At 37.7% G+C, this 19,821-nt stretch overlaps 1 protein-coding gene and 1 long non-coding RNA gene across 2 annotated transcripts in view; both read left to right on the top strand.

The window, feature by feature from the left end:
- LOC150077741 (uncharacterized) overlaps positions 1-19,821 on the top strand; it is a 254,842-nt gene that overhangs the window by 151,575 nt on the left and 83,446 nt on the right. The window lies entirely within an intron of this gene.
- On the top strand, positions 7,752-19,007 carry LOC150077743 (lysozyme c-1-like). Its single transcript, XM_090385165.1, has 5 exons — positions 7,752-7,875; positions 11,959-12,050; positions 17,666-17,729; positions 18,438-18,513; positions 18,896-19,007. The coding sequence occupies exons 1-5, from the start codon at positions 7,752-7,754 to the stop codon at positions 18,960-18,962; spliced, it is 423 nt and encodes a 140-aa protein (XP_090241291.1). The 3' UTR covers positions 18,963-19,007.

The raw sequence follows: 19,821 nt of genomic DNA, 5'->3' as shown, positions 1-19,821 counted from the left end.
AAGTGTAAGGTATTACACCTGGGAAACAGTAATCCCAAAAAAAACTTATTCACTTGGTGGAGTTCAACTAAACCCAGTACTGGAGGAAAGGGACTTGGGTGTTACGATACGGTCAGACATGAAATTCTCTGAGCATTGTAAACAGGTTGCAAGGAAGGCCCATGGTGTCCTATCGATGATCTATCGAACTTTTGCAAGTAGAGATAGGGACGTGATAATCCCATTATATAAGGCTTATGTTAGACCACACTTGGAATACTGTGTTCAAGTATGGAGACCGCACCTGAAGAAAGACATCGAGCTTCTTGAAAGGGTGCAAAGAAGGGTAACTCGCCTGGTGAGATCGGCAAAAGGGCGTCCTTATGAAGAAAGACTTCGAATATGTGGGTTGCAGAGTTTGGAAACTAGACACCTTAGAGGAGATTTGATTGAGGTGTTTAAGGCTCTGAGAGGCATCAGTAAAATGAATGAGGACAAAATTTTCAAGATTATAAATGATGCTAGAACTAGGGTACATAAATTCAAGTTACCGGGGGGGAAATGTTTAGATTGGACTGCAGGAAGTTTTATTTTAGCCAGCGAGTTATAAATTACTGGAATAAGTTGCCTTCATGGGTGGTAGAGGCCGACAGTTTGGGGGAATTCAAAGGTCATCTGGATAGTACTTTCGGGTAAGGGAAGCGCATAGGATGATTGGTTTAAATTTCCTTTTTATTTATTTTTTATTTTATTTTTATTATTTATTAATTATTATTATTTCTTTTATTTATTTATTTATTTTTTGTTTTTATCATTGTTTTATTCGGATTTTTTTTTTTTTTTTAGCTGGTGCAGCATAAGCCATAGGCTTTCTTGCACCATGCGGCCGTTACTAATACTAATACTAATACTAATACTAATGAGTTACGGGTGACCTTATATAATAATTATAATAATTTGATATCCCTCTCTATACACCTGAAATGTGGTCATCTGCTCCTGCTTCCCACCTAAACAAGTACATCAATCTGGAATATTGGTTGTTAAGATGGATGAACATTAGCCACCCTTTACTGTCTCGAGATCCATCCTCCAAGCTAACCTATGCACCACTCCCTAGAGACTTCTCATCGCGAACAGAAATGCACTCACGTTATCACGGCTTATCACATATCGAATTGATCGTCCATCTACATATCCGTTAATCGCTCGCCCAAAGAAGGCAAGTGGAGAAAACCTCGACTCCTGCTTCCATCTGTGGCTACGCTTACAAACATCGATTCCCTGAGGGACATGTTTCTGGCCAATTGCCACCAGATCTATAATAAATTAGGCATCTAACCTGATAAGTTCTGTGATGAAAAGTTTTACAAAAAGGAAAGCCTTAAGAACTGTCAACAACCTCAACAACGTCAGTAAGAAGTCCTCCAGAGATATGGCGTTTTTAGCATTAGCATTAGCATTAGCATTAGTAGAGGCATATGATGCAAGAAAGCAAGCTTATTCAGCATCAGCCAAAAAAAAAAAAAAAAAAACACACACCACTCCCATTTCACCCCTCCGTTCGTTCGAAATACCTGTCCAGTTGAGCTTTAAATTTGTTTAGGCTATCAACTTCAACAACAAGTGATGGAAGTCGGTTCCACCAACCAACCACCCGCTGGCCAAAGGCAAATTTCCGCACATCTATCCGACATCCGTCCTTCCTCAATTTGAATTTATGCCCTCTGAGGTGATTATTCTGAGCAAGATGAAGAATCCCATTGGCATTGCATTCAAAGCCTTATACACCTCTATCAGATCAACTCGCTGGTGCCTAGTCTCCAGACTCTGTAATTTGCAAAACTTAAGCCTTTCTTCGTAAGAGCAACCCTTTGTTCCATTCACTAATCTTGTTGCCCTTCTCTGTACCCGTTCCAGCAGCTCTACATCCTTCTTGAAGTGAGGCCTCCAGACCTGTATACAGTACTCAAGATGTGGCCTAACCATTGCCTTATACAAGGGAATAATCACCTCCTTATCCCTGCTAGAAAACTTCCTGTATATCATTGACAAGACACCATGAGCTACTCTTGCAGCTCGTCTGCACTGCTCAGAGAACTTCATATCTGCCTGCACAATTACCCCCAGGTCCTTTTCATTCTCCGCCACTGTCAGTGTAGTACCGCAGAGTTGATACGTTGCTCTGGGGTTACTGTTTCCCATATGTAGTACTTTACATTTGTCAATGTTAAACTTCATTTGCCACCTCTCAGCCCATCTGTTCAACCTTTCCAGATCCTTTTGCAGCAGCATAGCGTCAGTAGTGTCCTTAACAACCCTGCCAACCTTTGTATCATCTGCAAACATGGACATTAAACTTGATATCCCATCATCAATATCATTCATAAACACCGAAAACAACAACGGACCCAACACTGAACCCTGAGGAACTCCATTAATAACATTAGTCCACGTTGAGCAGTGTCCATTGATTACTACTCTCTGTCTTCTGCCACTCAATCAACCCCTTATCCATAGCAGCAATTTGCCTCCAATGCCACACTGCTCCAATTTGTGCAGCAGTCTTCCATGTGCAACAGTATCAAAAGCCTTTCTAAGATCCAAATATATAATATCAAAATTATTCCCTGCATCCAGTTCTTTTGTGACTACATCATAGTATCCAATCAAATTGGTCAGGCAAGACCTGCCCTTAACAAAACCATGCTGCCTCTGAGCTATAACTGAATTCTTGTCTAGATGATCCTGCAGTGCTTCTTTAACCAGTGCCTCCATTAATTTTCCTGGAACAGAAGTTAAACTAACAGGTCTATAATTACTTGTGTCAGCCTTTGATCCTCCTTTGTGAATTGGGGTTACATTTGCACATCATCAGTCTATGGGTACTTCCTCTGAGTCCAAAGAAGCTCTCATAATTATGGCTAGGGGTTTGCTTACTTCCTTTGCTGCCTCCTTTAATATAACTGGATAGATCCCATCCACCCCAGGTTCCTTTTTTATGTTTATCCTCAACAATCTCTCCTCCACTTTCCTCTCAGTTATTACAAAATCATCCAGCTCACTGGCAATATTTACTTTACCTACATCATTCTCCTTCCTGAATAACTCCTCATGCGTGAATGTAGATGCAAAATACTCGTTTAGATTGTTAGCCACCTGAGCAGGATCCTCAACTGTTGAACCATCAATATCCAGTGGACCAATCTGATTCATCCCTTTCCTTCTTGAGTTTAAATATGTAAAGAACTCTTTTCTGTTTTTCTTTGCATCCTTTGCCAAGGATTTTTCGTAGTCTGCCTTTGCCTGCCTAATCTCCTTTGTGACTTGGTTACAGACCAGCTTATATCTATCATAGGCTTCCATGTCACCCATTAATTTGTATGTATCCCATGCATTTTTCTTCTCTGCCACATGTCTCATTAGTTCATCTGACAACCATTTAGGCCTAAACCTTGAACAATATTTCTCAGTTGGTATGTAAAGCCTGGTGGCCTCCAAGATTAGTTCCTTGAATGCTTCCCATTTTGAGTTTGCTGTTGGTAACATCATCAGTTGGTCCCACTGTATAGAATTTAAATACTGTCTTAGACCATCATAGTGGCCTTTACGAAAACAAAAACCCTTCCCTTTACCTCTGATGGTAGTTACCTCCTTGAGTAAATCCCACTTCAACATACTGTGATCACTGCCACCTAGTGGTTCATTTATCTGCAGATTCTTAATGCATGAAGAATCACTACTGATAATCAGATCAAGAGTATTGCTCCCTCTTGTTGCCTCACGAACATGCTGATGTAGAAAACAATCATCCAATAAATCCACAAAAGCCTTGCTAGTGTGCGAGTGACCAACCCACAAATTCCAGTCAATATCTGGGAAATTAAAATCCCCCATTATAAGGCTCTCTGATTTACTGGCCCACTCTATTTCCCTGTACAATATCTTATTATACTCATCAGAGTCATTAGGCCTATAGCACACTCCTACTGTCAATTTTGATTTCCCTATGCTTATGTCACACCAAACTGACTCGACATTGCCCTGTCCATCGATGTCGACTGGCTTCACTTCCTTGGACTTTATGTGTTTATTAACTAATAGCATAACCCCTCCTCCCCTCCTGTCCTGTCTATCCTTTCTATACACATTGTATTCCCCAAATTCCAGTTCCACATTACTTATATCTGTGTGACACCACGTCTCTGATATCCCAACAATATCTGCCTTTGATGTTTTGAGCAATACCTCAAATTCATCAAATTTATTTACCAAACTCCTAGCATTGGTGTACACGCAGGTATACATGCACCTGTTTCTATTCTTAGCTACCCTAACACAACCCATGTGTTTACTTGTACCGCAATGACTCCCAGCAGTCTCTGAAATATCCTGCATCTTGTTTTTCAGGTTTCTGCTCATTTCAATAGAAGCAGTGCAAGAATCACTTCCACCTCTGCCAGTGGCTACTGTTAATCTATTAATCCTTGTATCCCCCCCCCGACTAGCAGTTTTCCGACCCACCTAACACTGCCTCGACAGCATCAGCAAAAATTCTTGCACCCTTTCTATTTAAGTGTATCCTATCCCTGTAGAAGCAATCTCTCCAGTTAACAAGTACAGTCCAGGCTGAAAAAAATTCTACCCCTTGAGCCTTGCACAATCCCTCCAGGGCCGAATTGATCGACAAGGCTCTCATCATATACTCTCTCCTATCGTGTAAAGTGTAAAGTGTAAAGTGTGTTTAGGGTCAAGCGGCACCAGGGGTTTCCCCCATCTCCGCGTAGGTTACATTGTATGTGAACCAGTTTACTGGAAAAGCCAGAGATTTAAAAGTGTATGGACTTTGTATATGTGTGATGCCTTGTACCGTTGTTCATCTGGTCATTTAGCTGCCAGACCTCTACTGAGGCCCGACGTTGCCCCACTTTCGCCCCGTGGAGGCAGACCAGGTATCCACTTGAATATAGTTCACTCTGGCAGGTCCTGCCACCTAATTTCCTGAGATTTCAGTGGCTAGGACCTAAAAAAAAAATAAAAATAATAAAAAAAAAAATAAATAAATAAATAAATAAAAAAAAAAAAAATAAAAAATAAAAAAAAAAATAAATAAAATAAAATAAAAATAAATAAAAAATAAATAAATAAAAATGTGATCACGTTGAGGAGGAAGTGCTCCTATCGTGTCTGGGCAGAATTGCAGACACTTTCAAATTCAACCCTAATTCACGGCTTTTTTTCAACAGTGACCTGTACTTGCTAAGTAATTCCGCCGGTCTCCTACTCTTTTTTGACAAATGTGAAAAAATATTAATACCAACATGTGTTCGCAGCAACCGTGGGGATAGATGTCACAAAGCTCCTGTGCCCTTTGTCAAATGGCAACGTAGATTACAAACGAGAGGCAGAAGTAGCCATGTTGTAAAATACCCGAGTGCAGCAATAGAACCCGTTTCAATGAAGTATGGTATAAGCGCGAATCAAGATATATAATATAATTTTTAATACCGTGATAATTTGATAAATATAAAGGTCCGTATATACAGGAAAAAAGTTCAACTTTTTTTCTTTTTTTTTGAATTTTTGCCGATTTTCTAAGAATATTGTAATTTAATCTGAAGATAACCAAAAAAATTTCTAATCCAGAACAACAGAACTCAATGAGAAATATCGATAACTGAAGAGTTAATAGTTTCGTAAATATTACAATATGAAATCATGCAGTGTGGACAACCATTAGAGAATTTAATAAGGAAACCTACCGTCATTTATAAATCAGTAAAAATATTCCGTTAAGCGTTTCGTACATCCACGTTTCAATTCCAGTTTAAAGTGGTTATTTCTGAAGAGATGAAGCCACTCTCAGCAGGAAGTGATAACCAGGCAATATCTTATCCTTACTCAACTTCTGAAATAGGCAACAGAAAATAAAATATGTAAAGAAGCTACATAATTGGTTAGTCTGATTTTCAATTTCAATCCCAGGTTTTATGTATAATTATCACTGAACTTCAAGTGATTTACATGCCAAGCAGTCATTCATTCAGTTTTAATTAAAGTTGTTTCTTTCATCCCACTGCTTTACAAAGTCGTCAGAGTAATTTGCAAAAATTTTCAGGCAGGGTCTTCCCTTAAGGAAACTATGCTTCCACCCATTTAAAATCTCATTCAGGTCGAGGTGGTCAAAAGAAATCAAAATTTATTTCTTTTGATTTTGCTTTCTTTCGAACAATATCATTGCTGTTGTCTTATTCTTGAAATGACTGAAACAGTAAACACACAATTATCTCCGTGCGTTTGGGAAAGAAATATATATATAAAAAGCTACAGGAGCGAGAAGGCACTGGACCAGCGTGACAGATTATGGTCCATTTCCATCAAAATTATTTGTTAAGGAGACCTCCATCCTGCAATAAATATGATTAAAGACATTGAAGACAGTTATTTTGTTGGATCGAAAACATCTTTTCAGATTTCCGAACTTTTCTGCACTGCTCTTTAGAATTTGAAAACTTTCAGCAATAGCCCACTGTTTTCTCATACATCTCTCGACCGAAATGAAATAGGAGAGTATCCGTTCTTTCTGGTCATCTGCAGTACAAAGAGCGTGGTAAGGTTACGTTTATGACCCAAGAAACAATTGCTAAGTTTAGTAATAATGTGATTCACAAGATAGTAAATAGATGGGTGGGTGATGATTGGGTTTGCCCATTTCAGGTACCAATATCCAATATCCTGAAAAGAATTTAATGAGTGACTTCTAATGAGTAAGGAGTGACTTCTAACCATCCTGACATCACGACACCAACGGCCATTCAGAACCAGAATATTGTCTGTAAATGCAAGCAATCTACTCTGTTTGCTGGACGCAAACCACAGATTGTGTTAGACAATACCATGTAATAAACAATCAGGACGGACTGATTCGACCATGATTCGTAAAAAATCATATTAAAATTTCTCTCATCTCGACGGAAATTAAACAGATTCAGTTCTTTTTCTGGCAGCCCATAAAGCTGCAAAGAGCTTTGACTTTTTATACGCAAAACGATTACTAAAAGTTCAGAAGGCTACAGGAAGATATTTGTAGTAAACTGTATGACTGTGAATCAGTGGAAACAAAATCTTAAATTACTCAATGTAAACCAACTACTTTAATAAAATTCTGGAATTCACACTCTGTTTTAAGATTCCCCAATGTTTTCTACAAGCGTTATACATGCAAAGGAAACTCTACCACTACCCACCAATGTCTGTTTTCTTTAATCTTTTTCCATGCTGCCTGTAATATCAACACTTAACCAAACTGGAGAAGTACTCATGATTGCAGTACAGAGTTTTAGCGTATAAACAATTCCACTACGGTGAAATTTGGGCAGATAACACAGCCTTTAAACCCCCTAAATGTTATAGTCTAAATGCATATTGTGCAAAAGAGAGAGGGGATTTCCTCTTTTCGTGAACAAATCCTCATTTTCAATCATTTAAACTTTTATATTTACGAGACAAATGCAACTTCCTCTTAATTTAGTTTTGAAATCTTGGGTAACTGTCAGCTGGAATCACATTAACGTCTATCCGTGTTTGCGCAGCTTTGCGTGTTTTCCACGGTTATTTCATTAAAGGGGGTTTTCCAAAACGACGTCATTTTTTATGGTTTCACGGATCAGAAGAAATTCGCTCTAAGAGCGGTATAAATACGAATGTGTCCGGGTGGACCACAAGAAGACAGGACAGAACTATCAGGCGAAGAATAAAGTAAGAAAATGAAAATGAGATGTATCGTGTTGTGTCTTTTGGGACTAGCTATCGTAGCATCAGCGAAGAAGTTTTCTGCGTGCGAGCTAGCAAAGAAATTGGCATCATCTGGTATCCAGAAGTCCCTGATACCTGATTGTAAGTAGAATTATCTCCCTTTACTTTGGTTTTCCTGAATGAGAAATTTAAATCATTTGATTCCTAAATGGAATGCGTGGAAAAAATAAATTTCATTTCTTCTGATACGTGCTCAAAGTAGAAGAAAAAGAAATAGTAGAAAGAACTGGATATTAAGTGAAAGTCTAGTGATAGATGTAGGTTGCAACCTGCCTTCATTCATCACATATTATTATTATTATTATTATTACTTTTTCTCCTTTATGGGTTTTTTGCCACCAAGTGACGGATAAGTACGAAGTGCATGGGTTGGTTGGTCGTGTCCGGTTAGTATTGTTATTATTACTATTGGTCGAGGAACTCTATTACTATCCTACAGGTGTTCCGAATCGCAGTTGTATGGATTTCCACGTAACTGTTCTCGGGAAGGCCTATTGCAGCTAGTTTGTTATGGAGGCTCTTTGGCACCATGCCGGTGGTTGACACGGTAATCAGAATGGTCATTACTTGTTCCATATGCCACATAACTTTACTTCCCGTCTTAGATTTGAATACTTCCTGACAATTTCTTCGTGTGTTTTCTGGAGGTTGCTGATGTTAGGCACCGCTATGTCGATCAGGTAGGTAGCCAATTCCTTCTTGTCGATGAGGTTATATTTGGTTACGGTACGGTTCCAGTACAGTCTGTGATTAGAGGTCTCTAGTAGGACCTGAGGCTCGTACTTGTAATGCGGTAAACTTTCTTTGATCAGCTGGTATTTTTGCGCTAGCTTCTGATGTATTATCCTGTCAGGCAGGATCTTGGCTATCTGGCTGTGTCTGTGAGTGTACTCAGTCTGCGTGATCACCCTGAATCCTGCAGGGATGTACTGGATTGTTTCCGGAGCCAGGTGGCATCGGCGCTATGTCTCATCTGTTACTCGTGGGTCCTTGGCGATGTAATTCCTGTAGTTCCTGATATTTATTACCTTATCTTGGATGGCGACCATGACTCCTTCGATCTCGGGAAATTGCTTTCTTTTCGTGGGCCGAGCTATTATTATTATTATAACAGGCAACACGAAAGATTTTAGAACCGTCAATACTCCTTTAGCATGCTTTCTTTCTTAATATAACAGATTCTTATAACAGTATTATATTATTATAACTTCATATAACAGGTAACGCTCATTAACATTGGAATAGAACTATTTCCGATTGTAATTCTCAGAATAATTCAAGAGAAGAAAGCTTGTTAATAGAGCAGAGTAGAAGGGAAAATGAAAAAGGGGAAGAATTAATTTAGTTCAAAAGAATTGAGGTCGAATTGTGAATGGATGTTGATTAACGGACGTATGCCTTAGCATTTAGTATAATTGAAAGAGCATCCCAGTTTGTGTAAAAACACAGCCAACTAAATGATACATGGTTAAAGCAGTTGCAATAAATTGACGGAACCAAACCACTGTAATCTTTACGAATAAAAGTCACATTTCGCAGCCTCACCAATACCCAAAAATGCTGTTTCAATTTACAGCAAGCGTCAGATTTTATTTGTTATTTATTTTGTTAAATGCTACCTATGTTGTTATTTAAGTCCAGAAGTGAAAGATAAAATTCGAGAGAAGCATCCAAAAGGGTTCTAGTTTTCTAAAAAAATACTCTTCAGTTAGATAATTGAAATACAAAGTTTTAATCACGCTTGCCTTACAGAAACAGAACTCTAGTTTTGGTTAGTATAGATTATGACATCTCTTCCAGTATAATTCTCGACCCATTCATCAGAATTGCATAGCCCTAGTGAACCAGCCAATGAACATAGACCCATTAAACAAGTGGCTCAGACAAGTATGCAAGGAAACCATATGCGACACAAGTTAGTTGTTCTTGTCATGACACGTACAGTCCAGTTAACTGATTTCAAGAGGGGTGTTTTTTCCGATGTGGCATTCCTGACTGGTCGATTCGTGCAACAGCTGACAACGTACACTATCCAAGTCGAGCATCGGTGATATTATCATTAAATCGACCCGAGACCGTTCCACCAAAACCCAGGCGGTGGAACGATCATGCACAGGAAGACCAGAAGATCACTCCAGTTGACCAGGGGTTATCGGTAATCTAATCAGACATCGTGCAAAACATCAACAAGGAGTCTGAGGCATTGCCAGGGGTCATGGTCTGCATGAACGCACTATATACAGAGTTCCACAACCTCTGTTTTCAGTTGTTGTTATAGTAGGCTTTTAGGAGCATCAGCGACTAAAGCCATATTGCTGGGTGAATATTGTCTCTAAATTGCGTGTATTCTGCATTCCCAGTTTCCACGGGGGGGGGGGACATGCAGCTCTCGCCTGAGGTCGACAAACTCAGCCATGTTGTGAAAAAAGCACGTAAAATTGAGAAAAAGTCCTGAGTTCGAGTTTTGTCATCGGCGGTACTTGAACTCAGGTCTTTCCACCTGGTGTGGGGAGGAAGGAAATCCTACCAACTGTGCTTCCCACGAAGGCTGTGTTTTCGGAGAACAGCTGTGAAACATAGGCCCAATATCACCAAATAAAATCAACGGTATCGCCTTGCATGGTGCATCGAACGTAATTAGTCCAGAGAGCATTAGAAATCGGTTCTATGGAGTGACGAACCACGCTGTGCTTTATTCTATCAGATGGGTGGCTGGGCTACGGAGGATGGGATGCCTGGAGAATGTCTATTGTCAGGGTGCATCGCTCCAACGATGACGTTTGCAGGAGGTAGGGTGATTCCTTGGACCTGTTTCTCATGGGATGTCCTTACTGCTATGTTTTTAGGTGGTTCTCAGGTAATCCATTAACATCGACACTACGTTAACATTTTTATCGTGATAATCACCGTTGAGAGTTACTTTGTACAATTCGATGTTTGTTTCAGCGAGAAAATCTTATAAGTTCATGCATTTGGAGAATAAAACTCTTGGTGTCAAATATAAGCTTGGGGTGTGGGCGAGGGGAACAGGAGCTAAAAGTGATTCAACTTAAAAAGGCTAAAGTGTTATGACAAATCTGACATTAAAGCTTTTATGTAGTGTAAACAGGCAGCAAGGCACAGGGTGTTCGATCTATGATTCACAGAATCGTTGCTACTAGAGAGAAGCACGTCATTTTTCCTCTGTGTAAAAGGGAAAATCGATAGTTAGACTGCATTGGGAATATTTATTCAGTTCTGAAGGTTGTACCTAAAAAAAGATATAGAACTTCTGCAGAGGGTTCAAAGCAGGGCGAACAGATTAGTCATAAGGACTAATCGATATACTTCTGAAGAACGGTTTAACTTAAATGGATTGAAAAGTTAAAAAGCAGATGAAATAATTGTGGAATGAACTAAAACTGGAACACCGGTTGAGGACTAGGCCAACACCTCCCACATTGGCAGCTGATCTGGCCATGGTCCTGCAGGAAGAATGGAAGGCTGTATCCGCTGTAATCTACTGTTCCTCATTGGAGTCTACCATGATGATTGAATGCATCGTAGCAGCCAAAAGAGATCGACACAAGGTATGGAAGTGAATGGCGGTGATGTCACTCTAAAAGAGATATTTTAAGCCATATTTTCTCTTTTCTAAAGTGACGTATTGAAGGTATATTCATAATATTCGTTATTGGAAATGGGTTGTCTGGGCGTGTAGCACAGTTGCCTTGTCACCGTCCTCCCCAAATCGGGTGGAAAAATGCCCTCGTTCGAACCCCATCGATGACATGAGGACCTCTAATGAGCTTTTTTTACTCCGTGGCTCAGTTAGTCTGTCTCAGGCGTAGATAGCAAGGTATTCTCCCCCAGAAACTGAGGTTTTTCGTCCTGCAAAACAGACAAATCGACCAGACAATACACACAATTTACAGACACAAATACGGGTTTATGTAATCAATTACGGGTAACCCTAATATTATAGCAATAGTGCACTTATGGGAAAAAAATTGAAAATACCTGCACAGTTACAAAAAAACAAAAAAAAAACTTATATGTTTTCTTCATTGAATTCAACAATATTTTTGTCCAAAAAATTGTGTACGCTTAAGATTTAATGACTTTTTGTACATTTGCCCTTGTTTTTCACTGTTCCTTTTTGCTAAGTGTGGTTTTGTTTTGCAGATGTGTGCCTGGCAAAACACGAAAGCAATTTCAATTCGAAAGCTCTTTCACCTCGAAACGGAGATGGCAGCCGCGATCACGGAATCTTTCAGGTATGTCCTGTTTGTTTGTTTGTTGTTGGGTTTTATTGGCGCATTAGCAACTAAGGCTATAATGCGCCAAGGTATGTCCTGCCCGAAAGGAAAGAGGATCAAATATAATAGATTAATTAAAAATAAATGAATAAATTTCAGGGCAAAATTTGCATAGCCTACTGATTTCCTCATCCCTTTTATTTTATTTTTTGGTTTTCCAAAGAAAATTGGAATTCTGCAAACTTTATTTCAGCGATTAATAATTTCGTCAATTGTTCACTAATTTTAGGATCTGTTAATGAGTTTTCATCACGACAGATTCACTGTTTGTTTTGTTGTTTATTTGTATGGTTATAGGCGCATGAGCGAATGGTCATAATGCGTAGCATATATTGTCTATACATTGCGTAAGTTCTGTGGTCGATTTTCGATGTGTTGGAAGAAAAACTAGAGTTTTCTGTAGAAAACCGTGCTAACGTCTTCTGAGACCGAAAAACTCAACAACGTTGTGAAAAAGACCCAGGAATTTCTCGAGTCATTGACGGGATTCGCTCGTGGAAAAAGCCCGAGAAATCACTTCCTCCCTGGTGTGGAGGAAGTGGTTTCTCAAGGAACGGTGTTAATACCAAGTGTGATACCGACGAGGGCCGGTGAGATTAGCTTCTCTGTGTTTGGGAATCCGTATTGTAAAGTTCAGTCGCCCGATTTAGAATTGTTTTTCGCAAACAGATAAAGAGGGATGTATTTGTTGAGGTGAGGTTACAATATTTCATTTTAGCAGTTCACCTTGAGTAGCGTGATGAACTCAAGCCACGTAGAAGTAGTGTTATTTGTTCCTTTGAATAAATTGTACAGACCAAGCTGAAACTCATCAATCCGAAGCCTTAGTAATGCACAACCATATAGCCAGGAAGAGAGTTATACTGAAATCATTGCATGCATTTATTAAGGGTCGTCATTTCTGACCGACCTGATTGCGTACTCTGGCACAGTAACAAAAGATCAGGAACCAAAAATTAATTTGACATCATAACTTGTACTTATATTTCAGAAAGAAAACCTTTGCTATTGTTCACATAAAAGACTGCTCTATAAGTTAGAGGTTTGTTGCATTGGGGACAAGTTTCTATGTGTAAAGGGATGGTTGAAAGTGAAAAGACAGAGAGCAGTTTTCAATGGACGCTGCTCTTCTTAGAGTCCTGTTATTAGTGGACCACTTTATGGTTCAGCGCTGGGCCCATTTTTTTTTTTTTTTTTTTTTATATTTATTAATGATATTGATGAACGCATGTCAGACATAATGTCTCAGTGTACAGACTGGGAATTTAAGAATAATACCTTAAGTGTAATGTTTAATAGTGTTTTCATACTTATTGTAATGTACGACTCCTGTATCTAATTTAGACGGACTGCCCTTCTCTCTTTACTGGTGCGATTGGCAACTATTCAATGATTGTTCCTGCTGACAGTGTTAAGAACGTACTGAACAGTATCTACTCAGGAGTTTTGTTTCTCTGTAACCCCAACCAAGATCTTCGTCAAGAAACATCAGCCTAGCACATGATGGCTCACGTGGAAATGAAATGCCACTCCTATCACACCATCAAAGTTTCAGTGCCTTCCAAAAATTTGCCAAAAATTATTTGAAAGACTGCACTAACAACATCCTTGGCTTATTCTTCCTGGAACCGCGAAGTATGGAGCTTAAACTATTTAAATATATCAACGATGCTACGTAACACAACCATAACCTACCGAGTCTATATTCCTTTAATGTCTTGGATCCCTTTTGATGAACTGAAGGCGCACCACTCTGCTATTCTCCAAGCGTGTTATTAAGAAGCATGTCTTCAGGAATTTTCGGTTGAATGCTTTTGAATTGCATCTGCACCTGCGCCTGCTAACACCACTTGACCGGAAGAACTGGACAAACTATTAGAGCGGGTGGACAGTAGATATCAGAAGTGTTTTTGTTATTGACTTATTTTTATTTTTATTATATTTTTCTTATTGATTTGGGTCATGCCATATAAGCTTGCTTTCCTGCATTATTTACCACTATTAATGCTAATACTAATTATGCATTTGAAAATTCTTGGTTTGGGATGAAGGTTACGCTGTTATTGGTGGTCGAAATGGACACGTACATACATGTGTCTGGTAAATTTTAATGATGGACCTGGTTCTGCAAATGTAGGTTCTGGTGCATAGCAATAGCTTGAGTGTTTGGAGCCCCTTTATATTTGAGGTTTTCGAGCTTCCACTTGTTTTTCGAACATGCTACAAATGCTATTCCAAATTTATCACATGCAAGGATTCCTATATAGTATATCAAAATAATAGTAATTTATTTAGCTTTTCCAACAGATTTCTAGCACTCATTGAAACCGTAATGTATATAAAATCTGTTGAAACGTGTTACACATTAAATGTTTCTTTAGAAAAGTTATACATATTACCGTTTACTTGTGACGGTGTGCGCCACTTGTTATTGCTGTGATAATTACGCTTTCGCTTATCCTTTGCTATGGTCGCTGAGGTTGGTAACCCATGACCATAACTATAGCACATTGTTCTCAGTGTGAACTGTGGGGGGAAATTTGTTCTTTATCTTTACTTTTTGTTTGTTGTGAATTTATTTAATATTCAATATTCTTTATTTTGTTCCCTTATTATATATATATATATATATATATATAGACCTTTTTTTTCTTATACCCCCACTTACACATCTCACTTAGACTTCACAGGAGAATTCCAGATTCAAAGGAACTTCCCAATTACGTATAATTCCTTTCGGAAAGGCTAAATGTTCAAGAATGACAAAAACACACGTTAATTTATAACATAACATAGTTTATTTACATATATATATATATATATATATATATATATACAAATGATAAAGTGATCAAAACTCAAGCACATACTAATATTATTCAACTTTGCGTATGTAGCATCAGATATATATATATATATATATATATATATATATATATATATATATATATATATATATATATATATATATATACAAATTAATTCATTGGGTTTACACTAGAAAGGTTATTTCTTTCTACACAACAAACTTAATATCCTTACTAAACCTGCTATAGCTTCTTCTTTCTTCACACATGAACAATAAATACTTAAGAGGTTTAGTTAACACCCTTTTTCCTATGTAAATCAAATTCTTATCTTATAAATTGATTTAGGAATTTCACTCTTAACTTCTGATTTAATTAGTGCTCTTTTTTTTCTTGGGCAATATAAGTTCACAAACTTTCTCTAATCAAGATAAATCATACACTTGACATCAATTTCTGAACTAATGCTTGTCCAAAGGATTAGCTACATTCAGAAGTTCTTTTTCTTTCTCTGTATTTCTCTGCCCTTCCCTTCCAAAATATATCATACATATATGTTAGACAATAACTAATAACAAATATCAATTTCTCTCTTTTGCCTTTCTACATATGTCTAATTATACATTAATGAAAACTATTACTATCATCTGACTTATCTCTATATTTATGTATGTATATTTATATTTTTGTACATCCTTCCCTTAACAACTTTCTAAACATCTACTAATCTGATATTAGAGTTCCTACAGTCGTTTATAGGTAAGTGAGAATAACTTATAACTAGTCACTTACTTAATTTTACGAATCGGATTTCTCCGTTTTGGGGCCTTCAGCTCCTTGTCTGGGAATGGCATCATCCTTTACCAAGGGCATTCATCTCAGGGCTTTACGTTTCTCAATGGCTGTACTCTACGTCTGGATAGGGCATCACTGAGTCTCTTAGGAATTTACGGGCTGGTCTTCCATACTGCTACTTAGCCTATGGTTCAGCTATTCTGGCGGGCTCGGGATTACAACTTTACCTTCTCAGCTCACTTATCTGCGCCTTTGCCTTTACCACTGCCTTCAGATGATGGACTAGGGTTATTTCTTTCCTTACACCACTTATTTTCACGCTGGCCACTTTCACTACCCTCCAATTACGGACTAGGCTTATTCCTCCATACACTTCACTCATTTGTATACGAGCCACTACCCTTCCTTTCCAATGATGGACAGGTTTGTTTCTCCTTACACTTCACTCGTTTTGCATACGGGCCACTACCCTTGCCTTCCGATGACGGACTACGCGACTGCTCTCTTCTATCATGAAACTCCTCTAATTTTTCTTAACTTACTGACTGTACTTAAACTTATCTCACCCTTCACTACTCCATCTTAACTTTGTCAGATATTTCTCAACTGGCTGACAGGACAGGACAGGACTTACCTAACCCTACACAACTTATTACTCCATCTTAACTTTGTCAGAACTTTCTCAACTGCTGACCTCAGACGTTATCTAACCCTACACAACTTATTACTTCATCTTAACTTTGTCAGATTTTTCTCAACTGCTGACCTGAGTACTTATCTAACCCTACACAACTTATTAACTCATTTTCCCACTAACACTGTCAAAAACTCAACTCTGTGTCTTTTCCTATCTAACATTAAAAACACCAACAAAAACTCAACTCAGTGTCTTTGACTAACTCATATTTACCCACACCGACAAATATCTCAACTTTCCCCTGTCTTTACTAACCCATTTCCACAAACACCGACAAAATACTCAACTTTTTGTGTCCTACTAACTCATTTTCATAAAAACCCACATACAACTCAACTCTGTGTCTTTTCTTGGCTGCGCGCGCTCTCTTTTTGTTTTCCTAATTTGTGTATCGCCCTTTTGTGTTGGCCCACCTTCGCTCAGAAATTTAACCACTCGTAATTCAATATTTAAATTTACATCCCAATTATTTGCTAGTGTGGGTTTCCCATGCTATGTCCATCCCTGCTAGATTCAACCTCCCATTTTAATATCACTATTCCTTTTCCAGGCCGTCTGTTCTCTTTTGAAATAGGCCGACATTCCTACAGACACGTGTTACTAGATTCGCACCTACCATAAATTTCTTCGAGACCAGCTATTGCAGACTACCAGACGCTAGCCCTATTGTTTTGGCCACAGTATTAGTCGTGTGCTCACTTCTGTTTGTCTCCAATCAAACTGATGTTCTGACTAATTCGGCTCATCTCTCTATTGTTCTCGAGCGACCCCCCCGCCCCCTGTCGCTCATTCACCGATGGCACTGCTACCCGTTTTAGACCTCCAGATTTGTTTACGGTACTTATAGCTGAGTGTTTATCTATCTGTTGGTAGACATTTCGGGCAGAAATTCCCCATGATTCTCCCTTGCTTTCGATTAGCCCTCTCCTTAATTTAATCTCCCCCATATTTTTTAACAATCCACTTTGTTCAATTTATTTGATTTGTTATATTTTATTTTTCAATATAACTATTCTTGACGTAGCCTTTCTTATTAAATTCTCAGTTTGGGAACGACGATCTGTTATTTTTATATACAATTGACTTGTAAAATTTTACATCTAAGAGAACTAATAGCCTTTTCAGCAATTTCCTCATTTTTTCTCTGAGGACTAGTATCGATCCTATTTGTGTTAGTATCGATAATAACTAAGAAGCCCATAAAGTACAGTTATTCACCGTTTGGTAAGAGGAATGTGTGTTCAATGATCTCTTCTTTCCTTTCTTGATTTCAGATCAATGACCGATATTGGTGTTCTCCCCCTGGTCCTCACAATGACTGCAGAATGAACTGTAAATGTAAGTAATGCTCTCAACTGTTTGTTTTATATCTTTTTCTAATTACAAGTATTTTTATTTAGAATATACAACTTTCACAAACTATGTTGGGGATCCATAAAGAGCTACGTATCGTAGGTTAGGCAAATACTACTGTAAGATAAACTTAAAAGGCGGTAGTAAAGGTCAAATATCCTTTTATGATTTTTTGTTGTTGAGTGCTGCCAAACGCGTTGTAATGACCTGTCCTTTAAAATCTTGAAAAGCCACATGCGTTCCTAAATGACGACTACTGCAATCGATCCTGTACTCGTAATTCAAGTTTTAAGAATTCAACTGAAGTTTTTTCATTTGAAACGTGACACTTAAAGAGCCATTTTCTTGAAGCATTGTTTAATTTAGGTTTTGAAATGCAAATGTTTAAATTGATATTTTTACATGGAATGAGGAAATTATGTTTATAGAATGTTTAATTGATAATAGGAAATATTCCACACGTTTTTTTACTATAAGAAAATGCACTTCCCGTGCACATTACAAGGCTCAGTTGTTTTGCCTCTTTGGTAACAATTCGACATTTCAGCAAAAATTCTAAAGAGAATGTGCTTTTAAAAACAAATTTTCCCAAGAGCTTTGCACGTGTTCAGATTTGGTAGGGAAATAGCAATCATTGATTTTTGAGCGTTTTATGTTATTTGTACATTATACAATTCATTCGGTTTCTTTCAGCGCTCCGAGATGATAATATTGACGATGATATTAAATGCTCCAAAGTCATCTACCGCCGTCACAAATTTTCTGCATGGTGAGTATCAACAGTACAGTGTACTTTACTACTACCTTTCTTCCTTTTCGTTTACACAGGACACTATGACACTCCTAAACTAATAATATGGAATCAGTCCTTTTGTAGATATGAAGAGTTCACAATAGTATTTATATTTCGCTCATTATGTGGATCTTTGAATTTAAATTACGTAATAATAGCAAAGTACATCCAAGCAACTGCTCGAAGTATGTTGTCTAGTAACATTGATAACATACTTCGCGGTAGCCACTTTGTTCCTTAAAAATTTAAACATTTTAGTAGTACTTGCGTCACACAAGTTATAACTTTGTTATTAATAGCTGAAGTGTAAAGGTTTCTGCATATTTCTCTTTAATTTTCTTCTTAATGTTTTCTTTAGGGTTGCCTGGAAAAAACATTGCAGAGGGAAAAATGTCAGAAAGTACGTGAAAGGATGCAAATACTGAACTTCGTTGAAGATGTGTTAATTTATCTTTCTTACTGATGTTGTTCTTAACCAAAGCCAGTTAATGCTCAGGACGCAGTGATCGTCACTCGTTTAAAATTTCTTTTGATATAAACATGTTTATCTGCTGTATTTATGGATGCCGTACTCGATAATTTTTGTAGTTTGTTTTAATATTTCTGTGATTTGTCAGTTTATAGTTTTGATAATAAATTTTTACAAATAAAAGTATATTTCTCAGATATTTACATTTTTTACGTTTCTTGGACAGTACCACGTGACCTGCGATCCTGTTAATGAATATATGTTATTTAAATAAATAAATAAATAAATATTATTATGCGCAAAACGGCATTACAGAACTTAGCGAATAATACTCTTCACGATGGTTTACAGTGAGTTTATACATAAAAACAGAGAACAGGATATCTCAAATACTGTATAATGTAAAAAAAAAAAAAATGATTGAACGAACAGTTAACTTATAATTCATAAAAAAGAATGCTGTACAGTGTTCTCAAAAGATGCGGTATCATACACAAATTTTAGTAGAAATACTAAAATGTATTTAATAAAAGAATTATAAGATCACAGCGAGGATACTGTTTCAAAATTGGCATACTGCTCGTTTTGTTATCGACAATTTCGAATCAGAATTCCAAATGAGATTCAATCAACCATTGTGGATACCTGTGAGCGGCTTAAAGAGGACACAAATGTATTAATTACAGCCTCGGAACCCGATTAACAGTTGCATCTGAGACGGTAGAAATCTTCATGCTATGTGGAAATGTGGGATATTCTGAAAACTTAATTATGGCTTCACATGGAATTTTTGACTGCCTCCTCCTAGCCCAACA

This window comes from Mastigoproctus giganteus, chromosome 11 (genome assembly GCF_048544385.1).
Source record: "Mastigoproctus giganteus isolate SK-2022 chromosome 11, ASM4854438v1, whole genome shotgun sequence".
Lineage (NCBI taxonomy): Eukaryota > Metazoa > Arthropoda > Arachnida > Uropygi > Thelyphonidae > Mastigoproctus > Mastigoproctus giganteus.
The sequence above is the reverse complement of the archived record's forward strand: the minus strand, read 5'-3'. Positions and strand labels throughout refer to the sequence as shown.

What these genes read in the sequence shown, in the direction of transcription:
- LOC150077743 (XM_090385165.1), top strand. Translation starts at nt 7,752, where the DNA reads ATGAGATGTATCGTGTTGTGTCTTTTGGGACTAGCTATCGTAGCATCA. An exon ending in GAAGTCCCTGATACCTGATT is followed by an intron (nt 7,876 to 11,958) that starts GTAAGTAGAATT and finishes TTTGTTTTGCAG; the next exon opens with ATGTGTGCCTGGCAAAACAC. An exon ending in CGTCACAAATTTTCTGCATG is followed by an intron (nt 18,514 to 18,895) that starts GTGAGTATCAAC and finishes TGTTTTCTTTAG; the next exon opens with GGTTGCCTGGAAAAAACATT.